The 16,054-nt window shown below is 41.5% G+C and overlaps 3 protein-coding genes across 4 annotated transcripts; all 3 read right to left on the reverse strand.

Moving 5' to 3' along the window:
- Positions 1-501: 501 nt before the first annotated feature.
- Positions 502-4,666, reverse strand: LOC144213015 (inactive C-alpha-formylglycine-generating enzyme 2-like). 2 transcript variants are annotated; one of them, XM_077741251.1, is made up of 9 exons: positions 4,338-4,666; positions 4,098-4,236; positions 3,122-3,236; positions 2,998-3,042; positions 2,778-2,928; positions 2,661-2,716; positions 2,519-2,603; positions 1,827-1,968; positions 502-1,652 (listed from the first exon to the last, which is right to left on the reverse strand). In XM_077741251.1, the coding sequence occupies exons 1-9, from the start codon at positions 4,399-4,401 to the stop codon at positions 1,562-1,564; spliced, it is 888 nt and encodes a 295-aa protein (XP_077597377.1). In that variant the 5' UTR covers positions 4,402-4,666; the 3' UTR covers positions 502-1,561. The 2 variants fall into 2 exon arrangements, with proteins under 2 accessions (XP_077597377.1, XP_077597376.1); XM_077741250.1 differs by having other exon boundaries at positions 4,098-4,239; positions 4,338-4,663.
- A 477-nt stretch (positions 4,667-5,143) lies between these two features.
- On the reverse strand, positions 5,144-9,886 carry LOC144212863 (T-complex protein 1 subunit zeta-like). Its single transcript, XM_077741036.1, has 13 exons — positions 9,712-9,886; positions 9,011-9,074; positions 8,723-8,857; positions 8,487-8,660; positions 8,298-8,401; positions 7,971-8,241; positions 7,580-7,662; positions 7,237-7,333; positions 7,008-7,155; positions 6,795-6,928; positions 5,603-5,708; positions 5,456-5,528; positions 5,144-5,387 (listed from the first exon to the last, which is right to left on the reverse strand). Exons 1-13 carry the CDS (start codon positions 9,846-9,848, stop codon positions 5,315-5,317), a joined length of 1,599 nt encoding a protein of 532 aa, XP_077597162.1. The 5' UTR covers positions 9,849-9,886; the 3' UTR covers positions 5,144-5,314.
- A 631-nt stretch (positions 9,887-10,517) lies between these two features.
- LOC144212837 (protein NipSnap homolog 2-like) lies at positions 10,518-15,745 on the reverse strand. Its single transcript, XM_077740994.1, has 10 exons — positions 15,580-15,745; positions 14,619-14,743; positions 14,496-14,541; positions 14,329-14,423; positions 14,180-14,250; positions 13,228-13,368; positions 13,127-13,158; positions 11,704-11,798; positions 11,549-11,632; positions 10,518-11,028 (listed from the first exon to the last, which is right to left on the reverse strand). The coding sequence occupies exons 1-10, from the start codon at positions 15,678-15,680 to the stop codon at positions 10,964-10,966; spliced, it is 855 nt and encodes a 284-aa protein (XP_077597120.1). The 5' UTR covers positions 15,681-15,745; the 3' UTR covers positions 10,518-10,963.
- Positions 15,746-16,054: the final 309 nt, after the last annotated feature.

Consider the following 16,054-nt stretch of genomic DNA (forward strand, 5'->3'; position numbering starts at 1 on the left):
ACTTCCCGATGACAGCAGGTGTACATTTCACTGAGATAAAAAAAGAAGCTATTCAATTAAGACAATACTTTTTATTTAAAATTAAAATAAAACAAGGAATGGGGTCCAGGTCGTTACACCTGTGTGGAGTTTGAATGGGTGTTTGTCTCCTTGTGCCCTGTGATTGGCTGGCCACCAATTCAGGGTGTCCAAAGCCTCAGGCAAGAAGTCAGCTGGGATAGGCTCCAGCACCCCCCATGACTCTATTGAGGATAAAGCAGTTCAGAAAATGAGATGAGAAAACAAGGAAACTGGAGTCCAACAGAATCCTTGGTGGAGGTAGGCAATAGATTAGATAAAAATATACACGTTAAGCATGATGGCTCACTAGTCCATGATTTGTTTTTCTTAAAATAATGTGAAACTTGAAATGAGCTACATTCAGTTTTTTTGTTTATCATCTCTCAAAATAATGGAAAATGAATCATGCTCAGGTCACTGATTAAAATGAGTGGTTCCATCTCAGAAAACAAGTTTTAATCCCTTTTTCCAATCTGGGTTTCTTGAACAGAAATGGGAAAAGAAATACAAAAGATAATTGCTTCCCATTGCTTTTGACACATTGTTTATACCATATGTCTCAGGCATCCCCCAAATTGACAGTTTTCAACGCCGATGTCTTTCTTGTATATTGCGGGAAAAGAAACAGGAATTGGAATTTAAAAAAAACTTCATTCCTTGGTATGCATTTTGTTTGAAAACATTACATCAAGGAAGACATCCCACCAAAAAAAGCACTAACTGAGCTATTTACATACTGTCAAACCCTACAGATCATATTTTGCTTTCCAAATTCTGTTTAATAAAGGCAGCTTGGAAAAATGTACCGTATTTTCTCACATATATCCGTATTTGTAACAAAAAAAAAGATGACCGAATCAAGGGTAAGGCTTATATCCGCACAAGACTTAACGCGTTGCTACACTCTATTCTCCAGTAGATGTAGGCAAATTAACATTTACTTTTTGTTGGTTATTTTCAGTTTTGCAGTAAGAAACTAACCTTTACTGGATGAATTGCTAACTTCCTTATGATGTTGAGCCTAATAATTTGCTTTTGATTCATACAGTATCTCAGAAATAACACATTTTTTTTCAAGATTTTTTCCTTCAAAGTAACACAATTGTACTTCCTTTTAAAAACCATGAATATGGAGGTGAAAATTGTGAATCAAGTGATGGCTTATATGTGAGAAATTGTAAAAAGAAACGACTTTAAGGCAAGTTTAAGGGTGCAGCTTATACACCGGAGATGCTTAGATCCAAGAAAATGAGATTACAAAATAAAATTCGAAACAGAATTGGTCTGGTTTTCCTTTTTTGTTCTATTTCCAAAATAAGAAGAAAAACAAATCCAACTTTTTCACATTTCGTCCATCTTTGTCTTCAGGCCGATAAATCAGTCGCCCTGAACTTACAAGGCAATTTGTCGAGTCAGCACTTTCATGTCGTGTGTAACTTCATCACACTTTTTTTTAATCCTTATATACATTTGACATGTTTCCTGTCACTAGCACAGTTGTCTACAAATCGCCACGTGGTTTTCTCTCATGGCTGTCCGAAGCGCACCTGAAACTCAGGTTGTCGGAGGCCGAGTCAGGTGTGTTGCCCATCCTGTGGGACATGCTCACTTTAAAATCAATGTCTGCCACTCACAGCAATAGACATCCAATTCCATTTCAATTAGGAGGGGATCATTGCCAAAGCTCCTATTTCAAATGGCTTGAATATCTGTTGCTCTCGATGGCAGGAAATGAGCTAAAACAAATATGAAGTAGAACTGATAACCTGGTGTCGACTTGAGCTTTGTGATTGGCTGAGCCATCGGCGGTATCAATCCAAGAGGCACCACGCAGCACGAACATCTGTTGGCGCGATGCAAAGGTGCTGGATGTCCACTCCCACGTGTTACCCAACATGTCCAACAGTCCTGTCACATGATCAGCTTCATCATTAAGTGTTTTTATAAATGATTCTGCGACATTTCACAATGTTACATGGCAAAATTCTCTTATTGATTCAAAATCCGTCTAAAACAATCTTTACGTGCGTTTTTGTTAGAAAATAAGCAATGTGTCTGCATTTCCACTCGTGTCCAATAGGAGGAAGCACAACGCCGATAAAGCACAGCAGACAGTATGCTGATGTCCAAATGCAGCGTGGACATGTAGCGGAGATGGGATGTTCATCCTGGGCCTGCGTGGGTTTTATTCGGGAACTCCAGTTGCCTCCCAAATTCCAAAGAGATGCATGGTAGGCTGATTTCGCACTCTAAACTCTCATTAGGTATGCGTGTGAGCGTTAATGGTTGTATGTCTCTGTATGCTTTACGGCTACTTGGCGACCGATCTAAAGCAAGAGTGCTCAATTTTTTTCTTCAAAGATCTACTTTTCAAGGAGCCAACATAGCCAACGTGCTAACCACTCGCGCCGCCCGGCCGCCCTTTGAGGCAATACACACCCCAAATAATCATCCTTACCAAACTGGTTCTGAGGTGGGAAAGCATCAACCGGCGCTAGGCCGTGATACCCATCCTCCGCCGTGTCACCATCCGGAAATGAACCCTGTCGGTTTTGTCTCATTAGCAACTTGTCGCGTGCCACAATGACGGCTAATCTCACCTGCCATAGGTTGGTCCTGTTGGCCCGGAAGCGCTTCCCCCACGGAAAGGTGGCGCCTGGAATCAATAAAGGACGAAAAAAATGTGTCGTTTGAGCAGGCGTGTGAGTGTTTGTTACCAGAGAGTCCTCCTCTAGCTGCCCATTCCCACTGCTCCTCAGTAGGCAGCTTTTTCTTCTTCCATGCGCAAAAGGCCTGAGCGTCGTTCCAGCTGACGTGGACCACTGGGAATTCCAGTCGAGCGCTGATGCCAGAACCGGAACCAGAAGGCTGTGCCGGGAACGACGCAAGTAAATAGATGTTCTGTAATCCCCCCAAAACCAAACAAAAAATTCTGACCTGCCGCCAAAAGGCTCGTTCAACAGGAAGCCACCAAGGAGCAGACTGTCGAACATATAAAGGCCTTTGGAGCAACAAAAACGGGGTCCATCGAGATTTGAAGAGATTTCCAGTCGGTATTTACCTTAATGGTATGCGTCACTTTACTCTTGACGTCATCAGAAACAAAATCCTTAAAGACAAAACTCCAACCAAACTTCTCGGCTTCAGTTTTGTACTTTTCAGCCCTCACAAATTCCCTGAAAGAAGGAATGTGTGTTAGGGATGATCACGTGATCGGAATTTGGGCCCATCTTTCCACAAATAGGTGTTAAGGGCTACAGTTATAATGATGTTGAGAAAAAAAATACTCTTTTGACATTTTTACTACATCACGATTAGACCCATCAAAGCCCAGCGGCTGAATGGATAGATAGAATCCAGGTCGATCCACTTGTGTGGAGTTTGCATATTCTACCCGGGCCTGTGTGGGTTATCTCTGGGTAGTGCGGTTCTCACCCACATTCCAAAGACATGCACGGAAGGCTGATTGGACGCTCTAAATGGCTCCTAGTTATGAGTGTGAGCGTGAATGGTTGTTTGTCGCCTTGTGCCCTGTGATTGGCTGGCCACCGATTAAGGGTGTCCCCCTCCTCTGGTCAGATGGAATAGGCCCCAGCAGCCCCCACAACCCTTGTGAGGATAAAGCGGTTCAGACAGAGGATTATAGACCCCTGAACTCATGGACAACGGAGTGGCATTGTTTAGGTGACCAGCTCTACCTAACTGTACAAATTGAGAAGTGCAGCAGAATGAAGACTGAAATCAAGCTTCTTATTATATTCAACGATATAGTCATTCATTCCATTCGGGAACATGCAAACTTTCCACAGGAAACTCCAGGCCTGGGATCGAACCCTAGGCTGATCCGCTCCGCCAATAGCGTTCATATTTTTCTTAGATCCATCTTTTATCAGAAAAGACTTTATTTATCACTAGTCCACTAATACAACCCCCCCCCCCCACCCCACCCCATAAAAACAACAAATTTCATCAACAACATTCATGCAAATGTAATTTTGAACACAAATATTGTTAGAAAACTTCACGCAAATACTAACCTGAAAGCCTGATTGGTGACGGAATGTCTATCCAATAAAAAAGGCAAAAGTTTAATCTCATCTTCATCCCCACCGAAGTTTGTCCTTGTCATTTTCCCTCCGGGGATGGCCACCATGGTGTCATGCTCATCAGCAGCAGCTGCTGTTAATCGTCAGAAAAATCGCGACAAATCTGTTGATGGAACTATACTGGATTTTTAAAAAAGCTTTATATAAATTCGGAGAGCAAGTTTTCTTCACCTGTCGCCACGGTGATGGATGAGAAGAAAGAAAGACACACAATACCTCTAAAGAACATTTCCATTCCCAAATAACGATTCGGTCACATAATAAAAGGCCAAAAATGATGAATTTGTGGCTAATTTTGCCTTACCGGGCTCAACAGTTTGCGTTCATGGAACTGGAGGTTCGGCAAAAACAAAAGCGCAATTTATGTTCCGCGTGTAATAAATCAACGTGTATTTTTAGATCAATTGGTTTTGAAACGATTTATCGATTTGCAATATTTTCAAATTATTTTCGTCATTTAAAGCGGAGAATAAATGCTTTCGATTTTGAGTGCATCGAACAAAATAACCCGACAAGAAACAAGCACTTCATGATTCATCAACAGCCGGCTCATCCTTACTTTCGACATAAGTAAAAAGAAATATGGAACAACTGCAAAGTTAAAAATGCAATTCCAAATCTTGCAGCAACTGCCCTTTCAACTTTAGTTATACAATACGTTTAAACTAAATTGTGTTTTCAACAATAGACTACATTGAGAAAAAATATCCTTGTAAAGCATATATTAAAAATAAGGTATTGACAACTTTCTGCAATTTTAAAATTTTTGGAGTTTCAAATTCAATGAGTATGTATCAAAGAGTAGATTTGCATTATAAATCATAATGAACCAAGCTTCATTAACAGGGGAAAAAAAACTTCCAGTGCAATTTATGTCAAAGAAAACGGCTGTATTTTATTTTCATAGCGTGTTATTTTTATTCCACATCACTTTTATTCAAAATTGACACCCAAATGAATTAAACTCAATGAACAGCTGCTGAAGAACAACTTTAATGAGTGCATACACTTGCTGCCATCAGTGCTTCACTTTTTACAATCCAACAGTATGTGATAAATAAACTAATCCGGGCGTTGAGTAAAAAAAAAAAAGAAAAAAAAGTGTGAACTTCTGAGTGCTTGTTGAACTCGTTGTAAACACTTGATTTTTAACCTCTGAGGGATGACATTCCGGCGCGCATGATCTCATCAACCAGCAGGATGTTGCTGGCAATCACCGTGCTACAGACACAAAAACAAACTTGTTACCAAAATGCGACAAAAAAATGACATCACAGGCATTTGTTTACCAAGAGTGAAGAAGTTGCTTCTTGACGCTGTAATTGTCCCACACTCCCGCCTCGCTGGCAACCATCGGCTCCCCTGAAAAAGGAAAACGCAGTTGAGGGTTTGGCTGAAACACCATCTTGCCCTCACCCAAAGGAAGCGATGCTCACCTGTGCTCAGGTCGACACCAACTAGTTGACCAGCGGACGCTTTAAACTCCGTCTGCAGCTTGACTAGCGTTTCCTGGGGGTCGTATCCGGAGTTTTGGGCTAGGACCTGTTTATGGGATTGTATAGTTTTGAAACAATATCCGGCAAGAAGCACAAAGCTCTAAGGCGTAGAGGAAAAAACAAAGTTGATGATGTTGCACGAGCACAGGCTGAGGAAATCCACAATGGCGTCCTCAGGTGTTTGCAGTGCGATCCAAAAAATAATCAACTCTATATCTCATTAAAGGCCGGAAAATGTTTTGTCTTGTGGTGCTTGAATTTATGTTGATTTATGGAGTTCTAGACGTCCGCACAATTCCAATGCTTGGGCTGTCGATTCAAATTCGATTGGACCTCTACCCCACACAATGAGTTAACAAAAACAACAACATTTGGGAACACACGAGTACAGAAAAGTGATTCAACAAAAATATCATTGAAATAATAACCAAAAACATAGAAATACAAAACCAATAAATATTAAATTTGAAAAAAAAATCCCGTACTTTAGTATTTTTATATCATAACAAACCTATACTTTGATCCTTCACCACTTCAATACTTTGCGTATTTATATATTAAGTATATGTATAAATTAAAAAAAAAAGAGATGAAATGTCAAAATTCACGCTGAAACCCGCAATACATGAAAAATGGCTGATTGTCAGGACATCGATGCGGAGTTAGTTGGGTGGCGAAATTTTCATCGTAGAATGCCGTGCAAAAAAAAAAAATCGTAAAAACTTTTTAACATTAACCTGTTTTTTTTAATTAATATCAAGCGGAGAGGAACTATTTTCACTGTGTATTTAAAATACGCAGTGATAAAATAATTTCAAATTGTTTTAATACAGTTTATATTTAGAAATCAATACAATTCTTGATAATAGTACTTTAATTTAAATAGGTGCTAAAATGTAGTACGTTAGTAATGTCAGGTCTACAATATCTGGGAAATTTGAGTGATTACTGTATATATTTTAAATTTTTCTTATATTTTGACTTGTTATTTGCAGATCTTTGTGATTTGTTTGTGTATTTTATCATTGTTGCCATATTTCTCCAATATGTTTTATATATTTGTTGAATTCAGCCATTAAGCAGTTAATTCATATGACACATGGCGAATGATTAAAAAAGAAAAAGTTGTGACCTTTGGGATGATGAGGAGGGCGTCGGCAAAGGCTTGCACACCGAGTTGTGCTCGTCCTTTCACGCTGGCTTTATGCTTGACCAACGCGTCGGCCAGAGCCACTTCCAAGGCACCCGCACCTGGCACGACGCAACCTGATAACCACCAGGAAGAAAGTGACCCATGGGAGCGTGGAAACAAAATGGTCACCAGGTGCATCACGATGCGACTAACCGTCTTGGATGGCGTTCTTAACGGCACGCAGGCCGTCCCTGACTGCGTCTTTGATCTGAGTCAGTGTGTGCTTGTTGGGACCTTTGATCAGCAGGGTCACCGAGCGAGGGTTCTCGCATTTCTCGATGAACGTGAATTTCTCCTCGCCCTGAATACATTTGGGTTTAGGGGGATGGGTCTTGTTCAAAAAGCTAACCGCACGAGGCTCGGCCACCGCTCGCCAACTCACCAGGGTGTGCTCATACACCAGCCCAGCGTGACCCAGACTTTCTGGCGTGAGGTCGTCCACAGAGTTCATGGCAATGCCGCCGCAAGCCAGAGTTAACCTGTTGGTCCACAAACAACATTACCGCTGCCATCTGTTGTGAATTAAAAATTTCCACACAGATTGTCTTGGTCAACTGAAAACGCGGGACAGAAGTGTGCAGCTATCCAACGAAGAGGTAAAGACCAAAATTGATGTTGCACGAGCTTGTCAGGCCAGGGAACGCCACGATGGCGCCCTTGGGTGTTCGCCGTGCTACCGGGTAAATGACGCATCCAAATAACTCAACATGTTCAATCAAACAAACCTTTCCATGTTCCTCCTCTTGGCTCTACGCAGGGCAACGATGCCCTCCTTGGCAAGGGCATCCAGAGAGTAAGGGTCAATGCCCTGTTGAAGACAAGAAAAAGTCAAACTCTTCATTTATAGTTACTTTTTTTAAATCCAATTTTTTTGGTAAATTTTTGTGTCACGTAAATGTCCATTTAGGCTTTTATTTTATTCATTTGTTTTTTGTTTTATATTTAAAAAATTCAGTAAACTATTTTTACAATATTGGCAATATTCCTCCCTTGCTCAGCACAAAATAATTACACCTGTTGTTATCCCATCAAACTGCTGAACTCTTAGCTTTGCCATGCCAAATTCTCATATTTTGATGACAATAGTCATATGACTGATAAGACCATGGGGCAAACCTTTTGGTTGATGACAACAAAGGACTTGTCCCCCTCGGCGCACACCCGCTTCTTGAGGGCGACGATTTTGGCGACACGCTCCATAATGTACTTCCTCTCGGCGACCACGAACTTCTCACGCTCTTCAGCGCTCTTGTAGAAGAAGCCCGAATTAACCTCGGTCTTCTCGTACTCCAGTGACACATTGCAGGTCAGCACGTAGGCATCCTCCACCCGTTTCTTCATGTCAGGGTGCCGTGCCCCGTGGTCCAACACTAGGCCGCGGATCAGTCTGCATACGGAAAGGTGTCAGAAACGCCCAGCGCGTTGGCGGCGGCAAACACTCACTGTGTGTCGCAGTCCGTCTTGTGTTTCATCTCCATGATCTCCACCATGTACAAGTCGATGGGCTCGTTGGGCTTAGCGATGGTCAGCACGGCGTCCACCACCGCCTGCAGACGCACAATTAAGCACGTTGACACCAACAACCTTTTATCACACCGCAAATAAAATCAATGCCACTCGTTCGACCGCTACCTCAGTAAGCAGGTCAGCCAGCTCGGTGTGGACTTTAGTCCTAAGGGAAGTTCGCGCGACCTCCAGAAGGGTCTCCCTGTCCATCTGACGGGCCACTTTGACTTCTTCCAGCACAGCCAGCGCCTTCTCCTTGGCTGACTCGAAGCCCTCTGCCACAATCCTTGGGTGGAGACCCTGAGGTACACTAAATGGTAAGCCTAAAGAAACGTGTAACTCCTCATGTCTGTTTGCGGTACCTCTGAAACATAGAGGTCAGCCTGCTTGAGCAGCTCTCCAATGATGAGGACGTTGGATGTGGTTCCGTCTCCCGTGATATCATCCTGGGCGGTGGCCACTTTGGCGATGAGCGAGGCCGTCGGGTGCTGAATTTGCTGAAATGATTCAGGGAACTCAAGACTCAGAAGACCAACAAAACATTTCAGTAGCAGGGGGTTAAAAGACCAAATTGAAACAGTCTGGAGGTCTGTCGCAGTCAACGGCAGGCAAGGGTTTACATGAAAAATATGGCATAAGTGATTTCTTACCATCTCGTGTAAGAGAACGTTTCCATCTTTTGTCAGTTTGATATCCCCAGAGCCAGAAACCAACCTGCAAACAGCAAGAAATTCTTCAACCTCCTAAAACCCAGACTCTTGCAAGGCATGCATTTTTACTTTCTCTTTAATATTTAGGTTAATTGGGACCTGATGGTTGTAAAAAATAAAGAATCATCTTTTTACATTATGTAGTTTCTGAGAAAAAAATGATGTCCACATCATGAAGTGGACGTCAGACCCTTTTTGTCCAAAATACAACAGCCTTTGGCAACCAAAAATGTGATATCCACACGTGGACAGCAGGTAATAGGAGGTTAAGTTAAATTTGTCATTACAGAACATATCGAACAGTTCCACATAACAGACGCGATCTCGCTGGTACTAAGTTTAGCATCATGCTAACGCAGATCATGACTGTGCAGGCAGAGCAACGTGCGTCAGAACGGAGTTAGCATTTGTTAACATTAGCTTTCCGTGTCACAAGTACCAACTGTCGCCAACTTTAATCGCGAAAATAAAATACACTACACCACATGCATATGTGACAGTCCCGGGTTAGAATGCACAAGCAGAAAGTCGTCACAGAATCAATCCAACACGGTGGTTCGCTTAGCTGGTTAGCTACTTAGCATTTAGCATGATGGGTAACATGCGCACAAAGGCCGGCAGGGCGGTCTTTCGGAACCCACATTTTTAGGGTGCCTTTCGGCCCCAAGTTAGTCTTGAGGACGTCTTGGAGTCCCCGAGCAGCGCTGATGTTGACCGCCAAGGCGGCCTGGGCCCTGGCCACCTCTGCCTTCGGGTTCAAAGCTTTGACGGCTGCCATGGCGAAGCACACGAGCCGTGAACTATAGTCGGAAGCCGAGAGAAGAGGCCCAACCACGAGCGCGAGCTAGAGAAGGAAGAAGAGAAAGAAACTTCCAGAAGGCGGCACACGTGCTACACAGAGGCGTTCAGGAACACACCGAGACTCGGAATTTTAAAGCTACCTCATCATTTTTTTAAATTTCAATAAATGTATGTAAAATATCATCATTTCACCGCGTTTACATATTATTTTATTTAAATCTAACTTTAGCTACGGTAGAGCCTTTAACTAAGAAAATTGCTTATTTTACTTTCTGTCCCTATTTTATTCTCCAAAATTTAATCATTGTCAGTGCAAAAGGACAGCAGTGTGACAGTCTCCTACTTTACTGGCAATACACTGTACACAATTTGTTTATCCATGAAGTGCTTGTGTATCCAAAAAGAAGAAATACAGCAGCCTTGCTACTATTGCCTGGTAAATGAAGTTGTGAGACTTCCGACATTCAGGGAAGGGTACACGGAAACACCCCAACTCAACAGGCGTGGCGTCACACGGGGCGTCACAAAAGTCCAAATATCCTGTTAATTATCCCTGACTTTCATATTTCTATTAACTAATAGTGAATGAAAGATTCGGAGAACATTGTTGTGATTTATTTTATGTGCTTTGGAATAATACAAGAGCTGTGCTTATTAATAGTTTAATTTCATTATGTACAACTAGTATATCATTCAAGCAGAATTTTCCATGAGATTTTGTACACAGTAACAAGATCATCCAGAAGGATGGCGCTGACAGCGCTACCTCCCTTATTAGCAGCTCAGCTATTTAAGTCACTAAGACTAACAAACCAACATGTTCAAATCAGAATCGGTCAAGACCAAATTCTACTTTTTCGAAATCGTCAATATGTTCATCAGAAAAGCTAAACGTATCATCATAGAAACCAACCCGGCACCTGCAATGTATTTCTCTGCTACTTTTTTTGTATGTTCATTGCAAATAAACAATCAAGGTGAATCAGTAAACACTTCTTTAGAAGACACGAGGGACATCCTCCGCAATGACGAAAATGCAGGCACAGCAATATCCCCAGAAGCAAATTCAAGCCCAACATCTTCCCGGCATCCTTACTTTAAGGAAGAACCCTTCAGCGGAATCATGACTCGAGATTCCATGTGCTGAATGAGTGGCACTGCATGAACCCAAAAAAAAGACAAGTTAATAAAAACAGAAACAAAAAAAATGCCACTACAGCTCACCTGATTTACTCGCATATAAGCCACCTGTACCTAAAGCCACACCCTTAAAATTGTTGAATTGTCGCGTACAAGCCACCGCACAATTTCCACCTCTATATCTGACAGGCACAAGTGATTTTCCATTTTTTTTTCTTGAATTTTGTTTAGCCTTTATGTGTTCAGTATTTTGAAATAAATGAACGTATTGGCAGCATTGTCTTGCGTCATGGTGTCATTACGTTATGGTGTTAGGACATTGTCACTTAGCAGTTTTGTGCGCTTCGTCTTTTTATGCGCATATAAGCCATATCCTCGATTCAGTCATTGTTTTTTTGTTCAACAATTGCGGCTTATATGCGAGTAAATAGGGTAACTTAAATCTGCCATTTCTATGTCTGACCCAGGACTGGCAAGTAACGTGGGATTCATGATAAGAATGTGAATGTGGTACTGGGTAGTTGCATGTCATCCCACCTGTATAGTAGACAACCTCGTCCCAGCCTTCTCGCTGCCAGGCCGCATTTCGAATGTTTTCCCTGGACTGAAGATCTTTGTAGGCTGGGTTAGGGGGATCAGAAAATCAAAACGGACAATCCAAACCCGACGAAGCAATACGTGACGGCACTCACCCCACAGATGGTGCACTTGATACAAACTTCCGATCTGGGAGAAAAAGCCACCCACGGCCTCCTGGTTTTGTTGGCGGATCTCAATGGCACGCGCCCTGCAGAGACGAGCGCAATGTGCAGGTTAGGCGCCTGATCTTGGCACGGCGCTTGAATTAATTAGTACAACTTTATTAGCGGACACCCCGATCAGCTGCGACAAGCCCAGACGATGTTCATCGCGATTTTGATTCCAACGACTGCAAACATCAACTTAAGTGGGTGGGCAAACTATGGCTCACAGGCAAGACGTAAGAGGGAAAGAGGACAATGCCAAACAAAAAAAACCCTGAAAGTTTACATGATCAACAACGAATAAAATACAGTGGGACCTCTACTAACGAACACCTGTCCATACGACTAAGGAAAAATCTGATCTCAGGATACACCCCCCCCCCAAAAAAAAAAACAACTTTTCACTTCCTATCACAAAGTTCGAAAACCAGGAATGGCGAATAACTTTTTCATTTCGCCCTGATGAATTTGATTGTGTTTTAAGAGAATCAAAATTTTAGAAAGATGAAATAAGGCAAAGAGCCACAGTATATACAAAATATGACAAGAAAAGAGCCATATTCATTTTGGCGGGAAGCCACATGTGGCTCAAGCGCCACATATTTGCCACCCCGGTTCTAGAACCATGTTTCGTGAGTTTTTGTTGTGTACTTAAAGCAACTTTATTCATTTATTATTATTTAATCATTTTTTAAAGGTTTAGTAACTGGGATCTTGGAAGAGATTAGGGCGTCTACATGTAAAATGTGTCTCTACTGATGATAAATGCAAGTTACAAAATCACTTCTGAAACCAATTAATTTCTATGTAGAGGCACTACTGTATATGATCTTTTAAAATGCTGCAAAATTCACTGAATTCTAATACGACAGCCAATGAGTTAACACAATGCCATGTGTTGCCAGTCAGATTATCTTTTAAAAATTCAAAGACATTTTGACCAAAGCTGATTTTTTTTCTCCAACTGTTTGCAACAAGTTCAATTTGCATAGGCACTAAAATGGGGGGGATCATAGTTTCCACTCAACAACAAAAACAAATCATGACATACATTTTAAGACAGTCTTCTATCATCTCATGCAGGCTTTCAAAATCAGACATTGACTTGGAGCATAAAAGTTTGCCCACCAGATGTCAACAAGAATTAACCAATGCGTGTTTTTCCAAATTAATGTCAGTCACGTATCACATGACAATTAAGTAACGTCAACCATGCCGCTGTTTTTAAAAAGACATGCAGAAATTGTGTACTCTTAAAATACCGTTGGGTCAAACATCTGCTACAATCTGTAAAAGGCAATAAACGAACATCAAATCTCTGAAAAGCCAGCAAAAATCCACGAAAAGCAACAAGAAAGTCAAGAAAACTTACCAATAGTTGCCCCATTCGATCATGGTGCCAGGCTATGATGCAAACAAAGTGAGATGTGAGCTCCCATTTACTAGGGCTAGGTCGCAAGCATATATAGTTACCCTGAGCTGGTAGGACCGCAGTTCATAGATGTTGGGCCCTTCACGGGGCCTCGGTTCATTCCAAAAGCTGAACTCAAGCAGCAGCTGATTCCTACGGGACAACAACATCTTGCCGCGCTCCCGTCGATACTCGGAAAACATCTGCCGGACATGCAGGCAACACAAGAACATCAACGTCGGACGTTAACGGGTACGAGGGCCACACGATGTTGTTACCGGGGAGGTGGCCATATTGAATGAACTGAATTAACGGTCATCATTTAATCCTTAAATTGTTAAAGTTTAAACTTCTTTACTTTGGAAAAGAATGAATAATATATAGCTGTATTTTTTTGGGAGATATGAATTTAAAATAAAATCAGTACAAATAAAAATTCTTCAATTTCAAAGCACTCAACTTTTCGCTGAAATAAGGGAAATGTCATCAATAGAATGAAGTATTTTATAATATTGTACTTTATCAAATTATATAAGTGACATGTAATTAGCTCTTAATGGCAGAAGTAGGGACATACAAATAGAGTAACAATTCCCAACAAAGCCTATGTTCCATTTGTATAAGAATGTAACGTATTTTCTCGCATTTAAGCCGTATTCGTAATAAAAACAGATTACGGAATCAAGGGTACGGCTTACAGTATTGCTATAATCTTTTTCTCCAGTAGATGTAGGCAATTTAACATTTCCTATTTGTTGTATTGTGCTTTTGATTCAGAGTATCTCAAAAATACCATGAGCGATGATTTTCAATAGATTTTCCTTCCAAAGTAACACATTTGTATTGCCTATTAAAACAATGATTATGGGGGTGAAAATTGTGAATCACAGCGCGGCTTGTACCCAAGAAATAGTAAAATTCAACAATTTTAGGGCAATTTTAAGGGTGCGGCTTATACATGCGTCAGCTTATATGCAAGAAAATACGATAGGTTGTCAGGAAGGGCTCTGTTACCTTATTTTGCTTGAGTTTGCTCATAACTTCAGTGAGCGCTGGGTAACCTCCCCGATATCGCCACAAGTGCACTAAAACACACTGTCATTTAGCAACACAAATATATTTATTTATTAACTAAATTTGAGTAAAAAAGTTTCAAAGCTGACCTGATTGGTCCTGTTCTCCATACCACGTGTTCCAGCTTCCAACCAACTCACATGGGTATTCCGGGTCAGCATGGATGGAAGGTAACACGCTCTCACTTCAAACATACGCAGTTCATATGAGGGACTTGCACTTTCAAAAGGTGAAGAAAATAAATGTAGAATTTTACCAAAGTTGGTTGTACTCTTCCAGGCACTCGGGCTTGACATTGTGAACTGCAAGAGACAAAAAAACATTTCTCACTGACCATTTCCAGGTAACGAGGAGTCCAAGTTGGCATAGTGATGCTCACACTGGATTTTGTACAGGTTGTCGTCTTCCTTCTTAGCCAGCAGGTGCGAATGAGCGTCCTTCCGGGGGTCCACTTTTCTCACAAACAGAGACTTAAACCAGCTGTCTTGTAGCCCTGACATGCCCCTGTTACACAAAACAAAACAACTCGTAAAAAAGGGAGACAATTTAACGCCACCTCACAAGGTTTAAGTTCAGGACATTTGCATTTAAAAAGCCATTCTCTTCAAGAGGTACCCTTTTGAGTTAACATTTGCATTACATTTTAATTCAATCAATATAATTGGAAAAAATCCGCAAAATTCTCAAGTATTGGTTCAAAACAACTACTGTAAACTACCATTACAAATTCTTCTCCATTGATCCCAATCATCCTGCAAATACTAGTGTTGTTTTTTCTTTTTTTTTTTGGATAAATGTTCTACTTCATTCACTTATAATTACACTGAGAAATCCTGACTCTCTCCGCGTAGATAAACCCAGGTTAAATACAGCAGTGATTTTGTGCTGTTTGTAGCGCAATTCTTGATAATGAATGGTGTTAACCACATACCTATTTTATAAAGAGGACATTTATATAAAACAGTACGAGCCATTCACTAAGTTAGCATAAGCTGCTTTCAGACGTGACCCCTGCAAAACAACTTGAGTCAAACCACCATTAGCAGCTTCTTACACTGCTCGTAAAAAGTTGATTTTTCATGTTGGGGTTTTGAACGGCCTGTACGCACAAAGACAGTCAAAAATAAATCGAGTGTTATTTGCCCACGTGAGACACAGACCCACAATTATTACTTGTTGACGCGAAAATAACAATGTTTTGATGACGTCAGTCGAGTTAGAGGACGTTAGCCTTAGCCACCGCTGCTACTAAAGTTTGACATTGATGCAACTTCAATGAAATTCATATTACAAATTTTGTCAGCGAGACGGCCGCGACCGGATTCTTGTGTATAACTAACCGGGTAGAAAGGCAAGAATGTCGGCTCGTCCCAAGAGTTTGTGGCAACAATTTTAGACTTGTTAGCCACATAGGCGTCGAGCAGATGATTCTGGCCGCCATTTTGCTTGGACTGACGTCGTCCGACGGAAGCCTGCTGCCATCCAAACACCCCAGATTTGCCAATTTATTATGTTGAAAATTCAATTTCAATTATTTTCATCCAACGAGTAGTGTGGCATGGCGGCGCGAGCGGTTAGTGCGTCGGCCTCACAGTGGAAGTCCTAGTTTGAAATCCAGGTCAGTCTACCTGGGTGGAGTTTGCGTGTTCTCCCTGGGCCTGCGTGGGTTTTCTCCGGGAACTCCGATTTCCTCCCACATTCCAAATAAATATGCACTCTAGATTGCCATTGGATATGAGTGCAAGTGTTTTTCTTCTTGTGCCCTGCAATTGGCTGTCCACTAATTAGCCCAGATAGATAATCAAGATATATTAA

The sequence above is a fragment of the Stigmatopora nigra genome, chromosome 19 (assembly GCF_051989575.1).
Source record: "Stigmatopora nigra isolate UIUO_SnigA chromosome 19, RoL_Snig_1.1, whole genome shotgun sequence".
NCBI lineage: Eukaryota > Metazoa > Chordata > Actinopteri > Syngnathiformes > Syngnathidae > Stigmatopora > Stigmatopora nigra.